Source organism: Amblyomma maculatum, chromosome 7 (genome assembly GCF_055883805.1).
Source record: "Amblyomma maculatum isolate TAMU_Amacu chromosome 7, ASM5588380v1, whole genome shotgun sequence".
In the NCBI taxonomy this organism is placed as follows: Eukaryota; Metazoa; Arthropoda; class Arachnida; order Ixodida; family Ixodidae; genus Amblyomma; species Amblyomma maculatum.
In genome coordinates this window covers 83,357,598-83,384,415 of record NC_139350.1, presented here as the reverse complement: position 1 = coordinate 83,384,415, position 26,818 = coordinate 83,357,598, and the positions used below count along the sequence as shown (strand labels likewise).

General features: G+C 44.0%; 1 protein-coding gene across 2 annotated transcripts in view; it reads right to left on the bottom strand.

The window, feature by feature from the left end:
* The window catches only part of Ogdh (oxoglutarate dehydrogenase Nc73EF), a 129,326-nt gene that overhangs the window by 90,703 nt on the left and 11,805 nt on the right, over nt 1-26,818 (bottom strand). Inside the window, exons 3-4 of one of the 2 annotated variants that reach the window (XM_084609194.1) lie at nt 12,737-12,830; nt 880-980 (exon numbers count right to left, since the gene is read on the bottom strand). In XM_084609194.1, the coding sequence (XP_084465320.1) occupies nt 880-980; nt 12,737-12,830 (195 nt within the window). Of the gene's footprint in view, nt 1-879; nt 981-12,736; nt 12,831-22,891; nt 23,013-26,818 lie in introns of both variants that reach the window. The other variant, XM_084609193.1, reaches the window with a different exon arrangement.

Genomic DNA, 26,818 nt, shown 5'->3' with positions numbered 1-26,818 from the left:
TGAGAAAGAAAAAATAGAGTGCTTTGTAACTGCACATACATACATACATATATACGTATATATGCATGCATGCATGCATGCATACATACATACATGCATACATGCATACATACATGCATACATACATGCATACATACATACATGTGCGGACATAAGTAATGGAGCACACTTTTCCGTTCAAATTAAAATCACGCCTTCTGCTCTGGAGATAAGAAAACAACATTTGTCCAAGTTAAAGGGCACTGGCCTCTACTATCGGTTGACACATACTACGACTGCCAGTTTCATTTAGGCAACGCGCGAAAAAATTTAGATGCAAATGGCGTGCTCCGTTTACTTTTGTCCTCAGGGGTACATACACACATACATGCCTACATACATACATATGTACACACACACACATACAAGCACCTCCTAAATTCTTTTCCTCAATATATCGCAAAACAATTAAATAGCTGCACTCAAATTTCAGATTAGGGAGTATCGTAATCACCATTAGCATTTATTTCCTGACCCAACAGCAACAGCTGTATCTATTTCAGTGGGCAGAATAAACCCTGCTGGATTCAATGTGAACATTGCTCACGTTGTTCCCGCGGAACAACGTGAGCTGGTCTCATACTGTCGTTCGCTCAGCCCCGCATAGAGAAGTCTAGAAGGCTACTTTATTGATTGTTTGAACACATCTAGAGTGCTCGCATATTTGTATTTAAGGGCCCAAAAGTTCACACAAACTTCTGATAAATTTTCTGGTGCCTTCAAGTTCCTTCTAGTGCAGTACAGCAGACTCCTTTCAAGGCAGCCTACTGTACTTCTCAATGTCCCAGAGGGTAAGGTACGTCCTTCCTTTGGGAATTGTAAGCACAGACGCTAGCTCACCTCCAATCGCCGGAGAATTTCCCGCAGTGGAAGGGTGCTCTCTTCCCCACCTATGTAGGTATTTGCAGGCAGCTTGAACAGGCGGTCCATGTCTTTCTCCTCTGCACAGAACAGGTAGAGGGAGGAAACACCCCATGTACCGAAGGGTGAGGAGCTCTCGCACAGTAACTGATAAAAAGCAAACAATGCTTGGCAGGATACAGTGCTCCTACTTTATCCTTTCAACAGTGGAGCCATGCAAGAGATCTCATGCACCATTAACAGCCCTGAACTGCTCTAGTGAAGCACTGCCCGACATGTCCCCATGCATTATGAGGTATGCACAGATCCACTAAAATGTTTGTGGTAATGGGGTTTAAAACCCAGATGTAAGGCTGCGAGGTGCACCTGGGAGGAAGACTTAATTTTAACCCCCTGGGTTTCTTGACCACCTCTCAAAGCTTTCTTTTTCAAATACGTTCACTGCAGCAGAGATCGAACCTGGGTCCCCTGACTGGATAGTTGGTCACCCAAACAACCAAGCCACTGCGATGGAGGCCACCAAAAAGTGAACGCTTAAATGCCCATTTGTAAGATCAGAGCAAGCAAAGAGTAAAATTTTTGTACCCCTCATTCAATGCAAAGACCAAAATCCTTTCAAACCGTGGAACAAACAGGCTGACCCTGAAGAAACAGTTTAACATTGGCCACACCTTTTACAGACCTTCCATGCAGCCTAGATGTATACCCAACTAGGCTGCTTTGTTAAAAAAAAGTGAAATATACCAAAATGTGTAGCATATCACATAATGGCATTCAGTTCAGCCGTTCAGTCGTGTCCAACACTTCGTGACCCTATGGACCATATCACGCCACGCTTTCCGGTCTCTCACTATCTTCCTAACATCACATAACTTCATCTGCAGTGCATCGAGGGTGCCATCTAACCGTCGCGTTCGCTGCCTACCCCTTCTCCAGCGACCCTCGACCTTTCCCAACATCAACTCTTTCTCCAGCGACTCCTCTCTTCTCATCAGATGACCAAAGTAGCTAAGCTTTAACTTGCACATCCTTTATTTGAGAATAACTGAACAAAGAACGATTGCATTGGCCTCTCAGATGTCTTTTTCCCACTGCTTTATGGTACTCATCTGAATTAGTTTTAAATGCTTTCTAGAACTGTAGAGCATACTTGTTAAACTTCAGTTAGAAAAGGATGGAGGATGGTCACTAAGATCTTGGTCAAATTAAATCTTTCTACGCTATTTTAAAAAAGAGATGTAGCTAGAATTAGCAATGAAATAATTCTAAAACTAAAGATACTCATTAGTTTGCTGAGAGCACTAATTCACACGTCCTCACAGTATATATGTAGTCAGCCTGCACCAAGGTGTAAACCAGGCATACCGGACAACATAACCACAGCCAGAAATGCAAAGGAAGATTCTAAAATATGGTTACAGCTGCTTATAACAACAAACTAAGGGCCATTCAAAAATAAAACCTCAAAGGGCAACTCCAAAGGATGAGTTGACTACTGCTTAATATGCAATGGATCTGCCAGTCTTAGTTTTGATCAACCGTTTTTCAAAGCAATAAGGCACACAATTATAAAACAAGTCAAACAAAATTAGAGATCAGACATAAAAGCCAAGAAACACATTAAAACTGGGTTTCAATAAAGTATAACGCCACCCATGACAGAATGAAGTCCACTTCAAACATACTGCCAGAAAGCCTTTTGTAAATGTTGACTGGCTAACCAGGCGTCAACTTCATTTTGTTATCAGACTCAAGTGACCAAGAACAAGCTAGACAATTTTCTATGATCAAACGCGGGGCAAGTAACAAATTGGATGCAGCTCGTGACATCCACACAAGGGTGCCTGCAGGAATCACCTAGAATGGGGCTATGAAATGTGATAAATTACAATTAATTTGCACTGATACAAAATGCCGTCCAGCCACAAACCTGACAAAAAGGATCAGAACATAAAAATTTCACTAAATGCACGGAAAATAAAAAAATGCTGGAGATGCCCCTAATGTGGCGTGAAAAAAAATTAGCAGGATGCTTAAGCTTTGCCTTAAGAGTAGATGCAACAGCGCCTTTAACACCACTGTTTCATTCCGGAATTTATTTTTGCCATTGACAGAATGGCACGTAGATTGGCGAAAAAACATCTTTGGTTGGTTTGGTGTTCGGAGAAAGGAAGGTCTCACTTTTTGAGAGACATCATTATCATCATTAATTTCATCAGCCGGACTATAATACCTACTGCAGGGAGAAGGCCTCTCCCACATTCCTCCAACTGACTGGTCCTGTGCTAGCTGCAGCCAACTGACCCCGGCGAACATCTTAACCTCATCTGCACCCCCCCCCCCCCCCTTCAATTTTTTGCTGCCTGTGTCACACTTGGAGTCTGATTTGTTACTTTAAGGCACCATCTGTTATCCTCTTTACACTCTACATGCCCTGCGCATGGCCATTTATTTTATTTCAACTTGAGTATCATGAACTCTAGCTATTTCTCTGACCCACTGTGTACGCTTCCTATCTCAATGTTACACATACCATTTTGTGCTCTATAGCTCTTTGGGTTGTTCTCATCTTAGAACACTTTTGGTTAGCCTCCATGTTTCAGCCCCATAGGTGAGTACAGGTAAGATGCCACTGTTGTAAACTTTCCTCTTGAGCGATACCGGTAAGCTGGCAGTCATAATCTGCGAGTGCTTGCCAAATGAGCTCCATCCCAATCTTATCCTCCTTGTTATTTCCCTTTCATGGTCCGGATCTGCAGTTACGACCTGTCCAAAGTAGACATATTCCCCTGACACTTCCAATGCTTCGCTACCTATTGTGAAGTGCTGTTCCTTCGGGAGGCTGTTGAACATTACCTTAGTCTTCTGCATATTGATTTTTAAGCCTGCCTTTCTACTTTTCCTGTCTAGTTCATCAATTATTATTTGCAGTTCATCCCCCGAGTTACTTAGCAAGGAAATGTCATCAGCAAATCGCCGATTACTGAGGTATTCTCCATCTACCCTTATCCCTAACTGCTCCCATTCCAAGTCTCTGAATACTTCCTCTAAGGAAGCTGTGAATAGTACTGGGGAGATCGTGTCTCCTTGCCTAACACCTTTCTTTATGGGAATTTTGTTACTTTTGTTACTTTCTTTATGCAGAACTATGGTTGCTGTGCAGCCACTATATATATCTTCCAGCACTTTCACGTATGACTCGTCTACCCCCTGATTTCGCAATGCCTGCATCACTGCCGAGGTTTCTACTGAGTTGAATGCTTTTCGTAATCAAAGAATGCTATGTATAAGGGCTGGTTATAATCCGAGCATTTTTCTATCACCTTGTTAATGGTATGTAAATGATAGATAGTAGAGTACCCTTTGCAAAAACCTGCCTGATCCTTTGCTTGGTTGCAGTCTAAGGTTGTCCTGATTCTATTAGCGTACCTTAGTAAACGCCTTATATGTAAAAAAATTTTTTAATCCTTAGCATCTCATTCCTTATGAATTAGGATAATGTTAGCATTCATCCATGATTCCAGTACTGTCGATGACACGGGCCATTGCGTATAAAGGGTGCCCCGTTTTCCAAGCACGATATTCCTTCGTCCAACAAATCTGTAGTCCCCTGATCCTCCCCAGCTGCTTTACCCCTTTTCAAATTTTGTAAAGCTTTCTAACCTCGTCCTTCATCACTGGCAGAACATCTGACTGCTTTTAACTGCTTATCTCATTATTGTTTCGACTACTTCAGCTGCTGTATAGACCAGTATAGAACTCTACAACTCTCACTATCCCGTCCACATTAATGGTGACATTGCCCACCTAGTCTCTTAACACAAACATCTGATTTTTGCCTGTGCACAATTTCCTCTTCCCCACTTCAAAGGCTGGCCCCTTCATTAGAGCGTGCTCAATTTTCCTTAAGTTATACTTCCTTATGTCAGCCACTTTACGCTTACTGATTAGCTTTGATATCTCTGCCAGTTCTATCCTGTCTGTTGGTTTGGAAGTCTTCAGACTTAGGCGCTCCTTGATCAAATCTTGTGTCCTTAGATAGTTTACCAGTATCCTCTCTAACTATCCTACCGCCTACTTCTACCACGCATTCAGTAATGATGTCTCTGAAATTATTGTTGCTTCTATGCTGAAGTCATCATCCTCAGTTAAAGCTGAACATCTATTCTATAGAGAGATCCTGAATTCTTCTACCTTCCTCCTTACTGCTAATTCGTTGATGGACTTTTTTCGTACTAACCTATTCCGTTACCTCTTCAAATCCAGACTAATATGGGACCTTATCATGCTGTGGTCACTGCATCGCACCTTTCCGATTACTTCTACATCCTGCATAATGGCGGGGGTTAGAACACAGTATGAAGTTACAATCCGCCTTTTGCGCGAGTTTTCTGCGCATGCGTGAAGTCGTAGCGGTGACCGATGGAAACAAATTGGACGGTGTCGACGGCGTTTCTTGGCGCCGCCAGTGCACGGGGGCTGGCGGCACGGTGACCGTCACAGGCTTGGCAAAGCGATGCCAACCACACTTGCCGTGTACGGTTGCCACTGCAGAGATGCAAGACGCGGTTTTTCAGGTTTCTTTCGGCGAGCCGCGACCAACAACGACATGAAGCTTGAATTAGGGCCACCGCTAGCATCAAGATGTGAATGGCCGACCTTAGCAACCGACTGCGTACGCTCGACTGTGCGAAAAACACTTCGTTACAGGTATGTATGCATCTAAAGGAAATGTGCATAATGAAAAGTATCTACCGGAGTTTGCACCAAGCCTGTAACCCACCAGTGATAGCCGCAATGAGCATTTGTTCGGCGTGTCTGATGGCGATGTATTTTGTAGTTTGTTTTCTTTATGTGCGAAGGGGCTGGGCAGCACAGATATCACAGGTGGCTGTGTGCGCCACACCGTAATATTTAGCATGTTTTATCGCGACTGCCGCCTGACTAAAAAGAAAAAAAATTTGGGAGTTTGTTGTGATGCACTGCCGTTCGCAAGCCGATTGGTTGAGCTGGTCATGAGGCTCGTGAATGGCAGTGCATTAAAGCGCCGTATTTTTTTTCCTTGTTAGTCAGGTGGCAGTCACGATAAAACATGCTAAATATTACGGCCTAGCGCACACAGCCGCCTGTGATATCTAAGCTACCTAGCCCTTTCGCACATAAAGAAAAGAAACGACAAAATACATCGCCTTCAGGCCCCGGCGCAACTAAAGCAATCACGCACCGAAGAAATCCTCATTGCAGCTATCACTGGTGCGTTACAGGCTGGGTGCAAACTCCAGTAGGTACTTTTCATCATGCATATTTCCTTTAGATGCATACATACCTGTAGTATCTGTGTTTTTGCCGCTCGGAGCATATGATGCACTTGAAACTCTTGCACGACGCACAGTATTTTTTTTTTTTACCTTAAAGGCTCGCCTTCGTGCACGTCAAAGCATTCGGATTTTGTTCCTTTGGTGCACGCAATCAGATGCACTTCGTTAGGAAGCTATCGTCGTCTTCGTCCAACCGTTTGCAACGGCAAGGAAGCCACCCGGCACAAATGAGTCTCCTGGAGGGTTCATGCTCGTTCACTTGCAGAGTGGATCGCTCTGGACGTAGAGCAGGGTTGGTTCCTGACCGAGATGCGCATCCGATATGTACGAGATGCACGTGTGTCACCAAGTCGTTGATTCCGCAGAACTCGCGGCGAAGGCAGAAAGGTTGTGGATCCTTTCACAACAGAATGACCATTCGCTGTGCACTGAGAACTTTTTCACTACTGCGACCACATCCGTTCTGACTCCTGAGGGCAGAAACCGGCTACAGTGCTGAATCATTCGTTGCCAGAAAAATGCCGCGCGTTTCCTGCAGGTGTGCATTCCGGCCGGGACAATGAACTTTTCAGGGGGTGTGTATAAGTGCCTCTCTGCCGAGGTTCGTAGATGAAATCCTACAGCTGCGCGATTGTAGATGACGCGAGGAGGAAGCGACGCCCATTGCACCATGCCGGCGCCACGGTGACCGCATTGTGCTCGGTAACTCGAGACACCCCGCGCATATGCGCCGCTCGAAGTCACAAGAGACAATTCCACCTAGCTCTGCAGCATCAACAAACCCCTGGCTGCTTTGCCCTTTGAGATCCTTCTCTCTGTCTCTCTGCCTCCGCGCTCTCCTGTTTGCCGAAAACCTGCACGCTGAGAGCGTTTCATTCTGTCACGTCGAACACGGCCCGCGCTACATGCTCTTACAATACAAAGATAGTATATGCGTGCGTTATGAGTGGATTGTGAAAATGCTGTACATTCCCCCATACTGCGTGAACATGATATACTTCAATCACTGTCACTATTTTCTGCCCCGAGGCCAAAAAAGGGGGGAAGCTTTCGCTTTCTACCTGCGTTGGCGTGGCCTTTTCGTATGGTGCGCTTTCGCGTCGTCTGCTACACTGCCGTCCAATGTGTTTCTCGCCCGCTCCCTCATGATGGCGCCAAATCCGGAAGCAAAAGGCAGATTTCATTTTTAAGTCTCCCCATTAGGGCTTTTCCATGTCCACTTCCAGTTCTTCCATTTACTGAAGAAGGTATTCATGATTCTTAAGTTATTGTGCTCTTCAAACTCAACTAGTAACTCCCCCCTGCTATTCCTAGAACCAATGCCACAGTCACCCACTGCCTGGTCTCCAGCCTGCTTTTTCCCTACCTTGGCATTGAAGTCACCCACTAGCAAAGTATACTGCGTCTTTACTTTCCCCACTGCCAATTCTACATTTTCGCAGAAGCTTTCGACTGCCTGGTCATCATGACTACATGTAGGCACGTATGCTTGTAAACCTTCAGTTTATACCGCTTATTAAGCTTAATTACAGTGCCTACCACCCTGTTATTAATGCTATAGAATTCATATGTTACCAGCTATATCCTTGTTGACAAGGAACCGCACTCCTAGTTCTCATCTCTCCGGTAAACCTTGATAACACAATACATGTCTGCTCTTCAGTGTAGTACATGCCTCACTTGGCCTCCTAGCCATACTAAGCACTATAACATCCGATTTCATGCCTACTATATCCTCTAACAGTACCACTGAAAACGTGTATTTTGCTTTTCATTTTTTTTAATCTGGTGGGGAATTTCGAGACACCGGGAATCCAACCACCATCCTCTTGCAGACAAGGATGTCCTACCTCTCCGCCACGACTGCACCTTACACTTAAATGAACGGCATACAATTGGAGGTACCTACATATGTCATGGACTAGAATCCTTGTAAAGTAACCTCCAAACTGACTAAAAGAATGATGCTAAATGCGAAACGGAATGCTACGACACCACCCTGAATGATCCACAACGAACGGCTCCCTCACAACTTCGATCCAAACCCAGACACATTTTTACCACACTCTTGCTCACTCTGCCTGCTGCCTTTATGAAAGCTACTAAAATGAGGAAATCAGAAGAGTCTTCCGCACTGTCAAATTTTTTAATTGTTCTGGATTGTGACGGACATGCTTAATTTTGAATACAAAACTTGCTAGCCTAGTTCTGCTAATCCACGAGTTATCTGCCTCGATGCATGAACTTTGAAGAATGTCTAATGTCAAGAAATGTAATTTGGCCTTTTAACTCAATCTCTACTGGCACTATGAACAGTGCACGAATAAATTGCCCTTCAGTTCTTTTAACTCAAAACATGTTGAAAGGAGCCCTGTTAGAGTGCAATTCACAAATGTTCTGAAAACAGAAAACTTGTCTGCCTCACATAAGCACAGGGTTCAACCTTGAAGCCGAGAGACTGCCGAGCGCTGGCTACCCTCAGCGTTTCCTCCCTTGGCCACCAAGTGCTCCCTCAGACATAGTATGTGCATGTAGAGACAAATGTGCAACACTGCAGCACACAGTAGAAAATAGGTAAACATGGATCAACATATTTTCAAGCAGCAGCAGAACTTAGAAATGATAACTTGCCACCTATTTTATGAACCCCGACGAACTGTCAAAGCTCTGAAGAACAACTATGAGGAAGCAAGAGGAATGCAGTAAGAAGTAGCAGGCAGTGGGCTTGATAATGCAGGATAAGCGGAAGATGAAATATTTGGGGTGCAGAAGACAGTGTGTGGCTCAAAGAGGGAGGTGTTAATAACAGATTCAACGGAGCATGTAAACGAGTAAATAATGTGTACGAAAGGCAGAGGGAAAGATAGGTAGTTCCTTTTCCACACGTTTACTTGTGCACACTGAACAAGAATAATGAGCACTGTCGTAGACTGTAAAATCTAAATTAACCACCAATATCTGGCACAACTGCGCAGGCTTAAGTTTCCATTGTGTCACTCTAAAGAGAGCTGTCGTCATAACTAATCAGACCATCAATATGTGCATCTCACTCACGCATGCACATACACCTTGCACTAATTGTAATTAGTGCAATTTTTTATTGTAATAAAAAATGTTCTGGAAGCTGTGTGCCACGTTCGTCTCCTCTCTGCATTCCTCGCCTCTTTTCTAGCCCTGCTTGGTCTGGCCACTTAAGCCAGTGCAGGCATCCAGCACCAGTGGATAAATGTGCCATAAGGATTTTATCACGAACTATCACAATACTGACTCTATTGCACATTTGCTAGATCCACATAAATTCAGCTCGAACAAACAACGCTTCGTGGCCTGCAAGTAGCATCCCTGCTTCAAAGTCCAAAAGGCTCCGGTTAGATTCCCACTCTTTCCAAATTAACCGAATTTTCTTCTTGGTCCAATTAATTTGCTTACAAAGCTTCCGGACAAATTTGAAGTCAATCAGAACACTGCTTAGCTGTTTCTGATCTGTCATGTCATTTGGCCCAAGAGGCTCTTTTGAATTTGGCACCACTTCCTGGCTGGCCTACGGGGGATATCACACTCCTCTTCACCAATTAGAAACTTCTAGTACCATCTATTGAAAATGGATGCAGAGTTTCACTGCTCCCGAGCCATATAAGGCTTTCGCTTACTGACATTATCTTAATCGCAAGCATCGTAAATAGAAAACTGTCTGGCTGGGTGAGCTCCAAGTACCAGCATTTTTTAGCACAGTAGCATAAAAGACCCCCTTCACTGAAAATTCGGTGTCAGTGGCCATCCACCAGCATTGGCGCTGTGAGCAATAAATCATAAGCATGGCACTAGCAGGCAGTAGCCGGAAGCTAGCATGGCACAGAGCATTAACTGAACGAAGGGTTGCTTAACATTACATTTTGCAGGAGCTGCCAACTCAGGCCTCTCCTTTCATATGGGAAGGCGATATCGGAATCAGCCTGCCGGGACCCTTTGCATTCAAGTTACCTCTACGACGTGCAGGCACATATATACAGCTTGGTTGAATCAGGGCTTTATGTGTGGGCTAGTAGTTTGCGCTATCGTGTCACACCCTTAAAGGAGGAGCTTAAGTGTCCCCCATATTCTTTTTCTCTCTCATCAGCATCATCATCAGCCTGATTATACCCACTGCAGGGCGAAGGCCTCTCCCATATTTCTCCACTTGACCCGGTTCTGTGCTAGCTGCATCCACTTGACCCCTGCGAACTTCTTAATCTCATCCGCCCACCTAACTTTCTGCTGCCCCCTGCTACGCTTTCCTTCCCTTGGAATCCAGTTTGTTACCCTCAGCGACCATCGGTTATCCTCTCTTCGCACTACATGTCCTGCCCATGTCCATTTCTTCTTCTTAATTTCCACTAGAATGTCGGTAACTTGAGTTATTTCTCTGACCCACTCTGCACGCTTTCTATCTCTTAATGTTACCCCTACCATTTTTCGTTCCATAGCCCTCTGGGTTGTCCTCAACTTAAGTAGAACTCTCTTGGTTAGCCTCCACGTTTCAGCCCCATAGGTGAGTACAGGCAAGATGAAACTGTTGTATACTTTCCTCTTGAGCGATACCGGTAAGCTGCTAGTCATAATCTGCGAGTGCTTGCCAAATGCGCTCCATCCCAATCTTATTCTTCTTGTTATTTCCTTTTCATGGTCCGGATCTGCGGTTACTACCTGTCCTAAGTAGACATATTCGCCTACTACTTCCAGTATTTCGCTACCTAATGTAAACTGCTGTTCCTTCCCGAGGCTGTTGAACATTACCTTAGTCTTCTGCATATTGATTTTCAAGCCTACCTTTCTACTTTTTCTGTCTAGGTTATCAATCACTATTTGCAGTTCATCCCCCCGAGTTGCTTAGCAAGGCAATGTCATTAGCAAATCGCAGATTACTGAGGTATTCTCCATCTACCCTTATCCCTAACTGCTCCCATTCCAAGTCTCTGAATACTTCCTCTAAACAAGCTGTGAATAGTACTGGGGAGATTGTGTCTCCTTGCCTAACACCTTTCTTTATGGGAATTTTGTTACTTTCTTTATGCAGAACTATGGTTGCTGTGCAGCCACTATATATATCTTCCAGCACTTTCACGTACGGCTCGTCTACCCCCTGATTTCACAATGCCTGCATCATCGCCGAGGTTTCAACTGAGTCAAATATGTAACTCTCTTCTAATATGTATGTATAAAGAACACTGATAGGAAATGCACTACACCTTTACAGTTGTGCTTACTGCATATCAGAACAGCCTGAATCCCAAAAGACCCACAGTATCTTAGTTTACAGCTTCCTTGAAGATGAAGAATCACAATGGCCAGCAGCACTACTCCGATAACCATTTGAACATGTTACAGGTGACAAGATGAAAATAGAAAATTGAAACCTGCATTCAAAATGGATAGCCAACTGAAATAGCAATTTGTTTTCCATATCAACAGCATTTGTTGAGACACGACTCAAGCTACTGTTCTGAACTATCCCACGTGCCATAAAAGCAAGAAACAGACAGACATTATGCCTGACCATACCCCTAATCGGTAACAATGCTGAAACAAAGATTCATTTCTCACAAGCTGTCATTTCATTAAGAATGTCTGCCAAGGGTATGTCTCCCTAGTGGCCTTCGCAGGTAGCTGCAGGTAATGCAGACAGCAAACAAATGGAAGAATTCTATCACTGGCAAATGTGCACAGCCTCATCCTATGGTGTACTTGGCTAGCCGCCAGGTTAAAAAACTATACTTGAAACATTTGAAAGAAATGTAATTACTACTTTGCACACTTCGAATGTGCTTCGTTCTACCCAGAATATAAATTTTTTAAGCAACCAGAAATGAAACGAATACTGAGTGCACTAAGGTGCCTGTCAAAGTGCACTACCAAGGCATATCCAACATTCTCTCCGCTGCTGACTTGTTGCAGCCTTTCTAGTGCATTTCTCACATCCTAATACTGAGTGCACTGAGGTGCCTGTCAAAGTGCACTACCGAGGCATATCCAACATTCTCTCCCCTTCCGACTTCTTGCAACCTTTCTAGTGCATTTCTCGCATCCTAATACGAATATACCACTTCAGATCCCCTTTTGGGGTAAACAGATGGAAGCTTCATGCCGTACTTGTAGGAAAGTGTTATTACAGAACGAAATGAAACATCCCACAAGACTTCCACCTTACATGTAACAGCAGGATATCAAAAGGGGGAAGTGGACTGATGATTAGCAAGCTGCACAACAATGGGAAGAAAAAGGCCCGCAATGATGTGGAAATTAAAAGGACAACAGTGAAAAGGCTGCCCCCTAACATTATGAAGGGTGCGAAGAGAAAAATTCCCAAAGCGATGTGACAGGTCACCACTAACAGCCACCAATGACAAAAAAAAAAAAGCAGCCTGACAAGGCCACTACTGCCCAGAGGGCCCACTTAACCCCCAAAGAAAAGGAATGGCTGCGCTAGAAAAGGGAAATGGCCGGGTTTTCAAAGATACCACCACATGGCCACAGCCTCTTACCAAGGTTGTGATTGGTGAGCAGAATTTCCATTGGATCAACTTTGGTCACAGTGATGCCCAGGGGGTCAAGATTTGCATGGAAATGACCCCGAATCTGCACGTGTAAGCGTGGGAAAAAAGCACAGTAGGGAGAGCCAACAAAATAAGACACAGCTCCAGTCTTGCAGGGGAAAGAATACTTTCTCACTTGTCCACTTGGCCGCAGCATGACAACTGCACAACTGCGGCCAGTGAAATGTGCAAGCAGTGAAAGCACCACAGGAAGAATGATACAGAGTCAAACGTGACCGGCCAAACCACAACCAGCATTATGCGTAGTTAGTGGCACAGCTGGCTGAAGCATGTTTCGCTGATTGGGCGCTGATGACTGCCTGTTTTGTTGCGACGTAGTCGAATCGAGGCCCAAATACAAAATGCACAAGTCATGTCCGGTGGTGGAAAAGAAAATGATGGCAACCAAGGGAACTGATCAAGAGATAAGAGGAAACAAAACAAGGCCATGGATGCAAAGAACCAAACGAAATTGTGAGTGGAACAAAGATAAAAGAATAGAAGGTGAACCACACCACAGAAACACGCACATGCTTAGATCACAAGAAATTGCAACCGCCACAAATATCAGGGGCACAAGAGGAGTGCTGTACATGTTTACGCCAACCCAGTCACCTTGCTTTTGAAAAGCTGGCAAGCAATATACCACTCCCAGCACTCGTACAGCTCTCCTGTGAACTGCAGCCGGCCCTGTGGATGGCACGACATGCACGGGCCATGACAAACGAGTTGGCACGAGGAGGGAGGGCTGATGCACGAGAGCCACGAGCAAGAACTGCAGCCACAGTGCAGAAAATAAAAGACTAGACTGCACTGCCACTGGCTGACCTAGCAGGCAGCCTCCTCAAGTCCAAAAGATATTTTTCTATGTGCACTGAACCACAGCAGCACCTTTGCAACTGTTCTAGACAAAGGGCAAATAGCTTTACGCAGCATGAAATGGTATCATATCACTGCTGCAATTCATGCTATGCCCATCTACTGAGGTTATTCTCAATAAACACTGATATAACTTAGCACTGAACAACACATGTTGTGAAAGAAAGCTGACTTTATTGCAAACAGCAACTCATTTATCTTTCTTCTTTGCTTTGCTCTGTCATAAAAATTAAGTCTTCTTAACAGCGAAAATAGTGAAGGCCCCTAACTGCACCGGCACTCTTCCCTACTACCATCATCACCAGTATCGCGACTACCATCTTTGTCACCAACTGCATTGTTATTGTCACAGCTACTATCATCCTTACACCAGACAAGGAAAATTATGATTGGTTTCTCACGAGCCCGGTGCAGCCTAATGGCTAGCTCAATCGGCTGAGAATCGGAGGGATGGTGGTTTGATTCACGGTTGAGACATTTTTTTTTTTTTTCTTACTGTCAGTTCGCACAAACATTTCAGCAGCCCTTGAGCCTAGAAAGGCCCTCGCCTTAAAACATTATGCCAAACCCACACAAATACATTCATACAGGACACCTTAAAACATATAAGAAAAAAAAACAATTTGGAAAGCAACAAAAGCCTTTGATAGCGGTGAAAAAAAATGACCAGAGGAATTGCATAACCTCAGCAGATAATATGCTACTGCAAAAGACACTGCAGGCAAAAAAAAAAGGAGAATTATGAACCTGCATTGCAGAAGGCCTATTTTAAATTAAACAGAATTGTGTTGCTACAAATAGGAACGAGCATAATGGTCTAGCACACACAAAACAATGAACGCACACTGCCAGTGATAGAAGCAGCTAAAAGGTCACACTGCAAGCACAGTTTATCTTCTGGTAGAGACAGCAATGAACCGAATGGGCCAGCTGCAAATGAAGCTCAACACAAAAATGATTCGGTGAACCATGCTGCAAAGTCCGTCAGGGTGCAAAGTGAATTTGGCTTTGGAATTAGCTGAAGTCCTTCTGATAATTATGAGAGCAAAGTTTTGTCGGAGATGCTTATATCCCTCGATTTGTGCGCGTGATAACAGGCAGCAGTTTCTTCTTCTACTAAGTACTAAACAAGGAGGTAACCTTATTAGCACTTCACGTGCACAAACAAAAGGCAATGCCAAAAACGTATTGCAAGAATTCTCCAAGCAAAGCAGCTCCAATATTCCAACCTGGTTGATGCTCTCAGTGACAGTCAAAAACAGGCCTCAAGTGCCATGCAGTCATACAGCCTGCGTTGCTACCCCTCTATATATGAGATCTGCCCACCACCGAAGGTTAGTTTAAAAAGTTTTGTCAGCAAACATGCTCCTACCTTCTAACAATGCGGTAGCATTACTAACTTCACTTTTGCTTAATCTTCTCATCTGGCATTAGGTAACGCCACTGAATGGAATAAGAGGGCAAAGTGTGGAAGGCCAATTACCAAAGTGAAGTGAAAAGCAAAAATGTAGCAGCTATTTAGAAGAGAAGGAAATCTGGTGGCAGTCTTTGTGAAGACCCCTCCAGAGGTAAAAAGCGCATTTCCTTGCTATGAGCGTCCACTCACCAACCAACCAACCTACAATCCCCAAACCATCCAACTCCATCTACACAACTTCAGAAGTCTACTGGTACCACAAATCCATAATGAAAGCAAATCCAGATGCAAATTTAGCAGCTGAAGCTGATTAAAGGTGTACAGGGGGCAGAATTTTTAACCTGTGCCTAGCCCAGTCCGACGCTACACACCCGAGTCCGGCTCAGCCCGACTATGAAAGGGCCCGAACCCAGCCCTCATCATGTCGTATTTGCAGTTGAAGCAATGATACAGAGGGAAATAATTTCAGAGTGATAATTTTATCTAACATCTTGAAATATTGAATTCTGACGTTTGAAATGACAAATTTGCTGAATATGTAGAGGCACACTACACACGTAGAATTAACAAGATGTTAGATAAAATTATCACCCTGAAATTATTTCCCTCTGTATCATTGCTTCAACTGCAAATACAGCATGATGAGGGCTGGGTTCGGGCCCTTTCACAGTCGGGCTGGGCCGGACTCGGGTGTGTAGCGTCGGACTGGGCTAGGCACAAGTTCCTGTACACCTTTAATCAGCTTCGAATTGAGGTATCTGCGGTGCTCCAGGACCCCTCTGCTCGATCACTGATGGCTACCAAAAATCCGTTCACGGTGAGGAGGCGGGGCGGAAAGGTGGGTCGATGCCGGGAAAGAATTCAGATGCTCTGGCGTGGGGAGGATGAGGGAAAATGCTGCGCATTTTGCTTATTGCACTATATGACCGTATTCGCGATTTCGCAGAAGTAGCATGTGTTCGTGATAGGAGTGTCCGGCCCGGCCCGCCCGAGACAAATATGCCCTGGCCCGGACCGCGAGCCGGGTCAGAAATGAATTACACTAATCATCCACAACTTTTTAAACAAACCATACCAAGAATGTCTAATAGTTCAAAGAGTAAGGCCATTGTTGTTGATCACTGCAGAAGGAAGAAACCAAGGGTAGTGAAGGCATGGCAGAATTTAATGACTTAATGGAAAAAAGAGATGAAGAGCTTGCTTCATTATCAAAGGACTTAGGAATTACTCTAAGGTTCAGTTCAGTCGTTCAGTCGTGTCCGACTCTTCGTGACCCTATTGACCATGTCACGCCACGCTTTCCGGTCTCTCACTATCTTCCTAACATCACATAACTTCATCTGCAGTGCCTCGAGGATGCCATCTAACCATCGCGTTCGCTGCCTACCCCTTCTCCGGCAACCCTCAACCTTTCCCAACATCAAATCTTTCTCCAGCGACTCCTCTCTTCTCATCAGATGACCAAAGTAGCTGAGCTTTAACTTTAGAATTTGACCCTCCAATGAGCAGTCAGGGTTTATGGTCGACAATATTGACTGATTTGATCTTCTGGCAGTCCAAGGAACTCTCAAGAGTCTTCGCCAGCACCACAATTCAAACGCGTCAATTCTTCGGCGGTCAGCCTTTTTCACAGTCCAACTCTCGCATCCATACATCACAACTGGAAAGACCATAGCACGAGTTATACGGATCTTGGTTGGCAGACTAATGTCTCTGCTCTTTACTAGGCGGTCAAGGCTAACCATTGCTCTCTTTCCCAGAAGCAGGCGTCTCCTAATTTCATGGCTGCAGTCTCCTTCCGAGGTAATCTTGGAGCCCAAGAAGAGAAAATCTGTCACTGCTTCCACTTCTTGTCCCTTGATGCTCCAGGACTTGATAGGGCAAGACGCCATGATCTTTGTCTTTTTAATGTTTAGTTTAAGCCCAAACTTCTCACTCTCTTCTTGTACGCGCATCAGAAGTCTCTTGAGTTCCGCTTCACTTTCTGCAATTAAAGTGGTATCATCCGCATATCTAAGGTTGTTGATACGTTTTCCAGCAATCTTCACTCCAGCTGAAGACTCGTCCAGACCGGCCTTCCTCATGATGCACTCTGCATATAGGTTAAATAGGCAGGGCGACAGTATGCAGCCTTGCCTCACTCCTTTCTCAATCGGAAACCAATCAGTAAGACCATGCCCAGTTCTGACTGTGGCCTCTTGCCCTTCATACAGGTTCCTGAGGAGACAGATGAGGTGAATTGGAACTCCCATCTCTTGGAGAGCTTGCCACAATCTGCTGTGATCTACGCAGTCAAACGCTTTCGCATAATCAATAAAGCAGAAGTAGATGGGTTTCTGGAACTCTCTTGCTTTTTCCATGATCCAGCGAAGGTTGGCAACTTGGTCTCTAGTTCCTCTGCCCTTGCGAAACCCAGCTTGCACGTCCGGAAGCTCCCGATCCACATACTGCTGCAGCCTACCTTGGAGGATTTTCAACATCACCTTGCTAGCATGCGAAATAAGCGCGATCGTGCGGTAGTTGGAACAATCCTTGGCACTGCCTTTCTTTGGAATGGGGATGTAAACTGACCTCCTCCAATCCTGTGGCCACTGCAGGGTTGTCCAAATCTTCTGACATAATGTATGCAGAATGTTAACAGCGTCATGGTTGAGGTTTTGAAGCAACTCAGCTGGAATGCTATCAATTCCGCTAGCTTTGTTCTTAGCAAGGCTGGCTAAGGCCCATTCAACTTCACTCTTCAGGATGCCCGGCTCAAGATCAGTTATCACAACCGTCTTATGTTGGGTTTGCACATTCGAGTCCTTCTTGTACAGTTCTTCTGTGTATTCCTGCCACCTCTTCTTTATCTCTGCGGCTTCAGTGAGGTCCTTGCCTCGTTTGTAGCCAATAAAAAAAGTGAACTTGAGAAGTCTTGTGTTCATCTCAGCCATCAGTAAGCGCATATACGAAGCACCTGACTGTCTGCCTTCAAATATAGAAATACATATAAGCTACATGCAAGTTTGGTAAATGCGTTCAGTAACTAATACTACATGTCAGCAGATTGAATACCACTCTCACTCAAGGCCCTTTTTTTTATGTGGATTTTAGCCTGTATGTATTAAAACAGGCAGATGCTGTATGGAATTCAAGTGTGCTGGCACCACTCTGGGCTGTAATGTGCGTGCTCATAAAAGGACAGCATGATTCACTATGCTAATGCACTACGCAGGCCTTTGCCGTGTTACAGCAGAATGGAAGAAATCCTGTAGGAGTTTGTGAAGCATAGTGGAGAATGCAAGCGTCCATGCCTGATAAAAGTGGGCACCATAACAAGAGTGCTACCACAGGCTGCCACACAGCTGAAGGACAATGTGCGAGTGTCACTCTTGTACAGGAAAGCTGCCATTACTGAAACCCCTCCACGACTTCCTTAAGTAAGACTAGAACTGGCAGCGGTCTGCAAACACAGAAAAGGCATTCGTTGAAAGGAAGAGCCTGCAGACTATAGATAGAGTGCTCAACTTTCATGACAATAGAAAACCACTGAGATACCTCCGCGTGTAGCGAACAGAAGCGTGTCCTGCCCTATGAGGAAGGCTGGAAGCATATACGCCCACGCAGAACTGGAAGCACCATTTCTGCATTCAGCACAAATTATTTCACAGGTACCTATAAAAATAGGTTGGAACAATTTAATCTGACCACCTTCATGTGGCGCGTCTTTTCACACAGGTGCAACCAACACTGCAGATGACAGCCATGCACACACAATGATGGATGATGGAGCAAATTTTGCCAATGCCAGGGCATCATTTAGACTGCCACGATACCCTGGCAGAACCAATTATATACATATCTTTTCAGCACCCCAAAAGATGCCAGCAGCCAGAATTATTAGTCAGATACGAAGATTGTGTCTCATCAAAGGTACTGCTTTTTGTGTTGCATGGATGGCCAGAGAAATAGCGAACTGGTGCCATTTGCTCTGCACACATTGATCAACTCTGTGCAAACTGTGGTTGCATCACATGGAGGAAACTTCTCAGTTTCTCAGACACTGCAGTTTGACATTTTAAAGCTTTTGCATGAAGGGCATCCTACAATTAGATGGAAGAGAATGATGTCAAAGAGTCACGTCTGTTTGTGTAAGTCAAGATAACAAACCAAATAAATGGCAAACAGCTGCCACACATGCCAACCTGATCAGAATGCATTACCTCAACTTTCCCTGTTGACATAAGGGTTTTTACGAGTCAGTGGTAGGGGTTTTATCTACCTTTGTGTCCTGCAAAACAAACTGGTTCTAGATTCTTGTTGATGCACATTCTGTCTAAGAGAGCACATGTTAAAAACATGAAGTCAACCACAGCATCAAAAAAAGTAGGAAGTCTACATGTACTGCGGGAAGCTGTATGTGTCGATGGTCTGCCCGAGCAAATGGCATTAGGACATACCCAAACTTCAACAGCGCTGCTGAAAAGCTCAGATGGTCAAGCAAAATCTCATTTACAAGGAGAAGAATGCGGAGCAGTGGTGAATGCTACCACATAAACTATGTACCTGATCTCACAACATATTGTTTTAAAACTATGTTTTAAAACCAATCACTTCTTTTATATATCATAACAAAGCCCTTCCTTTTCCATGCATTTGTTTGCTGTTTGATGCCTGCTGAACTCGTCTTGGAAACCATCCACAACACTACCTGTTCTATACTTGCACTTGGCCAAAATAATAATAATAAATAATAACTGGTTCACAGGAAGGGAAAGGCGCAATATGTCACACTTGCGCTGTGTACACCTGAACCGCACCGTAAGGGATGGGAGGAAGGTGGGAGTGAAAGTGGATAGAGAGAAAGGGGAGTCGTAGTGGAAGGCTAAGGAGTAATTTCGACCACCTGGGGATCTTTAACGTGCTGACATCATACAGCACACGAACGCCACTTCATTTCACCTCCATCGAAACGCAGCCGCCGCGATCAGGATTGAAGCAAAAAATAAAATTTATCAAACTGGAAAACTCAATAGACAGGGGTGCAACAGCTGAAATAGAATTTGTAGCAATTTTTGGAGCAGCAAAATCTTAGTTTTGGAGCAGTTAAAATTCATTTTTGCACCAGCTCACAAGAAAAAAAAAAGACAACGGAAACAGACTTTGCGGCACAAATTCAAATTAGAGGCCGTTAAACAGGGGCAAAATTTTACTTTCAGCACAAAAAATGAGATGTGAATATCGGACTGCATGAACGTGATCCAAAGGAAATTAAGCAAAAGTCACCTATCACCGGCGCTTAGTATATTTCTTTTAGGCATCCGTCATGTACCCATTTTTGTAAATAAGCACTTCATACTGCAAGGCATGCTATCACATTAAAAGAAAAAATGTGGGTTATAAATCCGAGGAGGTCAATTTTTCAAACTTCAGGAACCGAATAAAAATGAAAAAACCTAGAGAATATGCATTTCTACGCACATGCAAGAGCCTATTTAGAAGCCGTGATTGTGATCAGTCTGTGCCCAAAAGAGTGCAGTACAAAAACAAAACAAAACGAAATGTTCATTCAAAAGCAAAAACAAAATAAAAGACAAGAAAAAGAAAAACAGCGACCAAAAGCGGAAAGGGCAAATGCCGAAAGCAGATAAAGCAAGTCGTAAGCAAAGAAAACTGACGAGTGAGCGCATCTTCAGCCCATGATTTATGCCTTCTATGGGCTGGCAATGACATTGTGGTTTTGACTATATTTTGATTAGGGGAGGTGGGTGGTGAATCAGGATATTAGGTTATATATTTCGTGCACAGAGCAGACTTGATAGTAATTCTATGTTCCAGCACCCATAAATGGTAATTTTGAATGTCTTTGGCTCCACTGCGGTTTTATCAAATTTCCCGACATGCTGACAACCAAATTAAATTTCACATGTACTACTTCAAGTTATATTAACGCAAACACAGCGGCCATGACTGATGCACCTTCTACACTATCTGATGACGGGAACGTGAGTCTATCAACGAGATGGAATAAAAACAACCTTGCTGTACATGAATGGCCCAAAAAGATATCGAAAACTTCCAAGAGCCGCATAAAAAAACTAGAGATACATCCATTAAAAGCATGCAAGCCCTTAGAGCACAGTGTTGAAGTATTGCTCCAAAATCACAAGTACCACCACGGCCTTCTTTGCAGTGTGACGCAGTAGCAGTGGTGCCTCGTTACAAACGGCCCCTTTGTGCTATGGGGATGCTACACTGCATGCACTGTGACCTGTACAGTGAAGCATCCTCAAGCTGTACCGGTTCATTGCACCCGGAAAAGAAGAGGAAGCACATGGATGCAGAGAGAAAATTATAGTATATGTTAGAACGGCGTGACGCCATCTCAAAATAAAAATAAAATGCCAGTAACGTGTGCTGCACTGTATGAAACGCAGTGACTGGTCATATCACAGTCGCAGAAAATTGTCCCCGAGTATGGCAAACTTTTGCAGCTAGTCAGGGCATTTTGGAGCAGAGTGGCGCAAATTTAACAATGTTTCAAGCTTACGGAGCAGGTTTGCGCAGAAATATGCAGCTGTATCAAAATGCCGCAAATAGCACCGCTGTTGCACCCCTGAATAAACAAAAAGGTTATGGGGCGGGTTTGAAAGAGAAGACAACGAATGAGTTCGAAAGAATGGGCCGACTGATCTCTACTGCATGGCAGACACGGCAGTGTAAGTTCACCTCTTGACGTAATGAGCAAAGGTTAAAGGCCAGGGATAGGTCACAGATGTCTCAATAAATTCATACTCTAGGTAAGTGCTATACAGCAAAAATACCCGAGAATACTGAGCCAATATATCAAGGAACCGGAGCACCAACAAGCCCAGATGCAGTTCCAGATGCGATGCAGTGTGCGCCTAAGCTCACAAACAAGGCAGATTGCCAAGGCAGCCTGCTGTCTACATGATGCTCGAAGGGTACTTAAGTGTTCCCCATAAGACTTTCGAATGTCACATTTAAGTCTCTTTGCTTTTACTACATAGTGACAGGAATAAGCTATTTTTCTTACAATGAGCTTAATATCTATGGCTACTATGATTATGGGTACCCTTGCCTGTAATATTGTCGACCATATGATGTAATTAAACATTAATAGAAAATTGCAACTGAATACTGTGTTCACAAGAAAAGCCCGGAGCTGACTTTCACAGTCAGATGTGCTTCGTCAAGGACTAAACCTCACTCGCAAATAATCATATCTCTATCAGCACTGCAAATGGCATTTGAACTAATGCCTATAATTAGTTAAATATTTAAACCTCTTTATGCACATTTCCCACTATCCACCACAAAATCTAAGAAGAGGTGATTGTGTTGTTCACTGAATTACATCTTTGTTTCTTCCCTGTTGGAAACCACTGAAAGGTACCGCCTCAACCCACTAAGTCTCTGAATTCTCTACAGCCAATTTGAAAGGCACAGTGTTTGAAGATTCTTGCAAGAATTTAATGCACAAAAAGAGAAAAGGAAAGTGGGGAAAGAAAAAAAAAAACAAATTTAAGCAGGTTATATCAGCAGCTGTTGGTGCGTGCTCAAAGGTAAAGCTATAATTAAGGTGGCTGGAGTAGCAACAGTTTTTTTCACACAAAAGACACCTTCAGACACTGTCTGTCATAAGAAGGAACACAAAACTATGAATGGCCCTATAATTGGTGGAACAACCGCTCATTACAGCTCGGCACTCACCACAGGTGGGGCTGCCACACTGACACTTTACTAGCATTGGCAATTATACCCAAGGTGTCAAGGCTACTAGCTGTGAGGGTAAGACTTGGCCGTACCTAGCTTGTAATTTCGAAGCACCACTTCAGGCGAGTGCAGCTGCTCTCGATTTAGTGGAGAGTTTGAGCTGGCTGTGACGATGCCAAGAGGGTCGATTGAGGCGGCCAGATGTCCTCTCACCTGAACACACGTGCACCATGCACAAACACAACAGTTCACATACCCCTCCACTCAATGAGCCCCGACAGGTGGCTTCTCTCTCAACAAACACTAGCCAGTGCAAAGAGTGAAGGCCATTCAGAGCGAACATGCTACCACATGAAAGGAAACACATTATCCACATTTGAAAACTGATCACTCTACAAGCGAGCAACATTTCCAGCAATTTTCAAATTATTTTTCCTCTAGACCAATAAAACCACAGAATATTTTTAGCTTCAGTGCTGAAAAAATGTTCAAGTTTCCTTTCCTACCGCAGCTACCTGCACCTTTGTGTATATCCCAAGAACTAATAATAACTGGTTTCCAGGCTAGTCAATTTTAGCCAAGAATTAAAGATACAATATTTGAGGCAGGCCAGGGAAACCAGTTCGTTCATTTTCATTTCATTACCTTCAAGACCAGTCGGGTGTAACAGAGAGGAGAGGGGGACTGAGAACAAGCAAAATAACAGATATACGAACGGGAAAATAACGGACATGGTAGTTGCAACACAGCTGCGACGTCTCGCGCATCAACATTTTTGTTTTGCAATTAACTAAATAAGTTATTTTTCCCAAATGGCTAAATATTGACTTAAGACTATAACTAGGATTTGGAAAGTTGGAGAGCGCCCCCATTCCATTATTCACAATAAGGTAAACCTCATGTGTATCTTTTTTTCCCAAGCGCAAAAGAAGCCCCCGAAGTATATATAAAAAAATACCACATGACAAGTGCATGCGCGCCACGACTATGCTGCTCTCAAACGTGGTTTGAGTGAATGAAATGAGCTGCTATTGTGACTCGACAGCCCCACTCCAGCCACAGGCCGGTATGTCTACGGTGGTTTCTTCATCTTCACCAGCCAGGGCACGTGATCGTGCAAGTAGCAGCGAACGCGGTGAGCTCACTCCAACCATCACAAACACGTCAGCGTACTGTTACGTTGTGTCACAGCCACAGCTGATTTTGTTTTGAGCAGCACAGCCACGGCGCACAAATGTGCTAGTCATACAATTTTTTTTTTATTTCTCAGGCTTTTTTTGGAGCTCTGAAAAAGAAAAAAGATAAACGTGAAGCTTTCTTTATTGCAAGTAATAGAATGGGGGTTTGCAAATCACATTTATTGTCTAAAATGAATGTTAGTCATCCAGACAAATTATCTTAATTACTAATTATTCGACTGCAAAACAAAAAATTGCCCATGCTGCAAACGTGGCTGCCAGCTGTATGCAACTGGTTTTCTGACCTACCTCAAATATTCTATTTTTTTTAACCCTTGGCTAAAAAGTTACTTGGGACACCCGGTCTCTCTCTTAAATGCCCACCTTGACATACACACCTGAAGCATGGTCAACTAAATAAATGAAAGAAAAGCCTCTTTATGATGTAAGCTCATATTTTCAGCTGGTGATTTTGAATTGTTTTGAGTTAGCCACCCATATGAAAACCCTCTTCTTAACCAGTACATAATTATGTAATGCACAATGCAGCACATATAAATTTTGTGCAGACTAATATATTTAGTTTAGCCATGAAAGTTAACATAACCTCTCATCTGAATGTATTCTACTATATTGCTTCTTTACCCCAAGCTGGGGGCGTAAGACAGTATGGGAGTCTTTTAGATCAACACAATGCCTCCTTATGGGGTCTTCAACCAGTTGCTTTCGAGTGGAACAGAACACTGCATTTCGCTCGTTGATTCTGCGATTCTGGGGGACTAGTAATCTTAACGTGGCATTAGCATGCCAGTGGTGCATGATAGTGTAGTCGCCCAGCTGCGGGCAGTAAAGTGGCTGTGCAACAATGCTTTGGCGTTTGTCGTTGAGCTCCCCATTAGCTTAAATGCGACGAAGCATATGACGTGCCGAGGCCACAGAGGGTTTCTTTGCAATGCATTACAGCAGCGACCAACGTGCTTGCACTAACGCACCAGCAACGTCCCATGCTTGGAAAATGCCTAGAGAGCTATATTTTTGGACTGTGCAAATCCCGGTTAGTGCCAGCCGAGCAGCTTTTAGATGCTGCTTCCATCATGTCACCCCTCTGAGAGCCCCTGGCATACCTAGCTATGTGATGCTTCCTCAAATTAAACACCTGCTCCCAATCTGCATGCTCTTGATTTAAGGATCAAAGCAACCAGTCGAAGACACCGTTAATTTGCATCTATGTTCCTCTCTGCACTGAAAAATCACGCGACACATGGCCAACAGGCTCGCCGTAATGAATTGCTACTTTTACCAAGCTTTAAATAAGGCATGCGACAAAAATTTGCACACCATACAACGAATTACACATCACAGGTTAGGTCCATACACACACAAACGAACAAACATACGCAAACAAATATAAACAGGATAAATTCACAGTCAACAAAGAGGAACAAAATCAGCACATAGGCCAGAATAAATAAAACAAAGAACAGAGCTGCAGGGTGGATAAAAGCCACATAAAATGAAGCACCACCGGGCAACAATGCAACTCAAGTCCTAGAACTCTCATAGTTAACAAATATGTTAACTGCGAAGGCTTGGTCCCACCCTATGTCATTACCTATGGCACTATAATGCACTGCCATGGAAAAATGTAGCAATGACCAAGAGAATGCCCTTTTATGTTCAAAAACAATGTTTACCAGGGTTTTACCTAGCTCCAATGCCCTGAAGGTGTGTCACTGAAAAATATGCAAAGGGCTGTGTACAAGAGTACTGCAGAAGAGCTCTGGAGCTCCTCTGGTTGCCAACACATTCCCTTTTGCAACACTGGATAGAAAAAGCCATTAAAAAAAATTAAAAACAAAAACATATATATAAAATTATACTGCAAGGCCCTTTAATAGAGATAATAGCACTAAATACCTGCAATGAGGGACTCTCTAAAGTGGCATGGCAAAAAGTCATTAGTACAGCATGCCATGTAGAGGCTGTTTCACACTTTGAGAGAACCTGAGAATGCGTGACCATCACTGCACTATGAAAATAGCTGGTTTTGGTTTGTGAGGTTTAATGTCCCAAAGCGGCTCAGGCTATGAGAGACGCCGTAGTGGAGGGCTCAGGAAATTTCGACCACCCGGGGTTCTTTGACGTGCACTGACATCACACAGCACATGGACGCCTAGCTTTTCGCATCCATTGAAAAGAGGCCGCCGCAGCCGGGATTCGATCCCGCATCATTGGTAACAGCACCCTAACCACTGCGGTGACGTGGCAGAGCATGAAAAAAAGCTACCGCCGAGATCAAGACAAAAATGGGTTGTACCAGATGCATGTACAGAAAAAGCAGCTGGCTGTGCTTGTTCTGCATGCGCTTTGCCGTGCAAGTATTCCTGCCTGCCAGTAGCAGCACTTCGCAAAGAGCAGCAGCTACATGCTTTCCTCTACATGTGAAACAGCCTGTACAAAATTAAAAAGAAAAAGGAACTTGACACTCCTTGGCATCAACAGTCACAAGCCTTCAAAGGGACACCGAGAACAAATTCAGATTGGCATGTATCGGTAGTGTACCACATTACAAACAGACCACCCTCGTCAAAAATGGGAGCTTTTTAAGCTAGAAAAGACCAACACAGAAACACAAATGTCGCCACGAGCGGCTGACTTCTCAACAAGATGCCTTCAGGTCAATTTTTGGACACTGATCTCCCAGACTATGCTACGGCACTGTTCACTTCTAAACAGCAGACACCAATGAATTTGGTAAGGCTGTCATAAGTTTGATTTGATTGGCGAAGAGATCTTAAGGTACAATTTTCTTCACAGTAAACGCACCTTATGCTGCCCTAC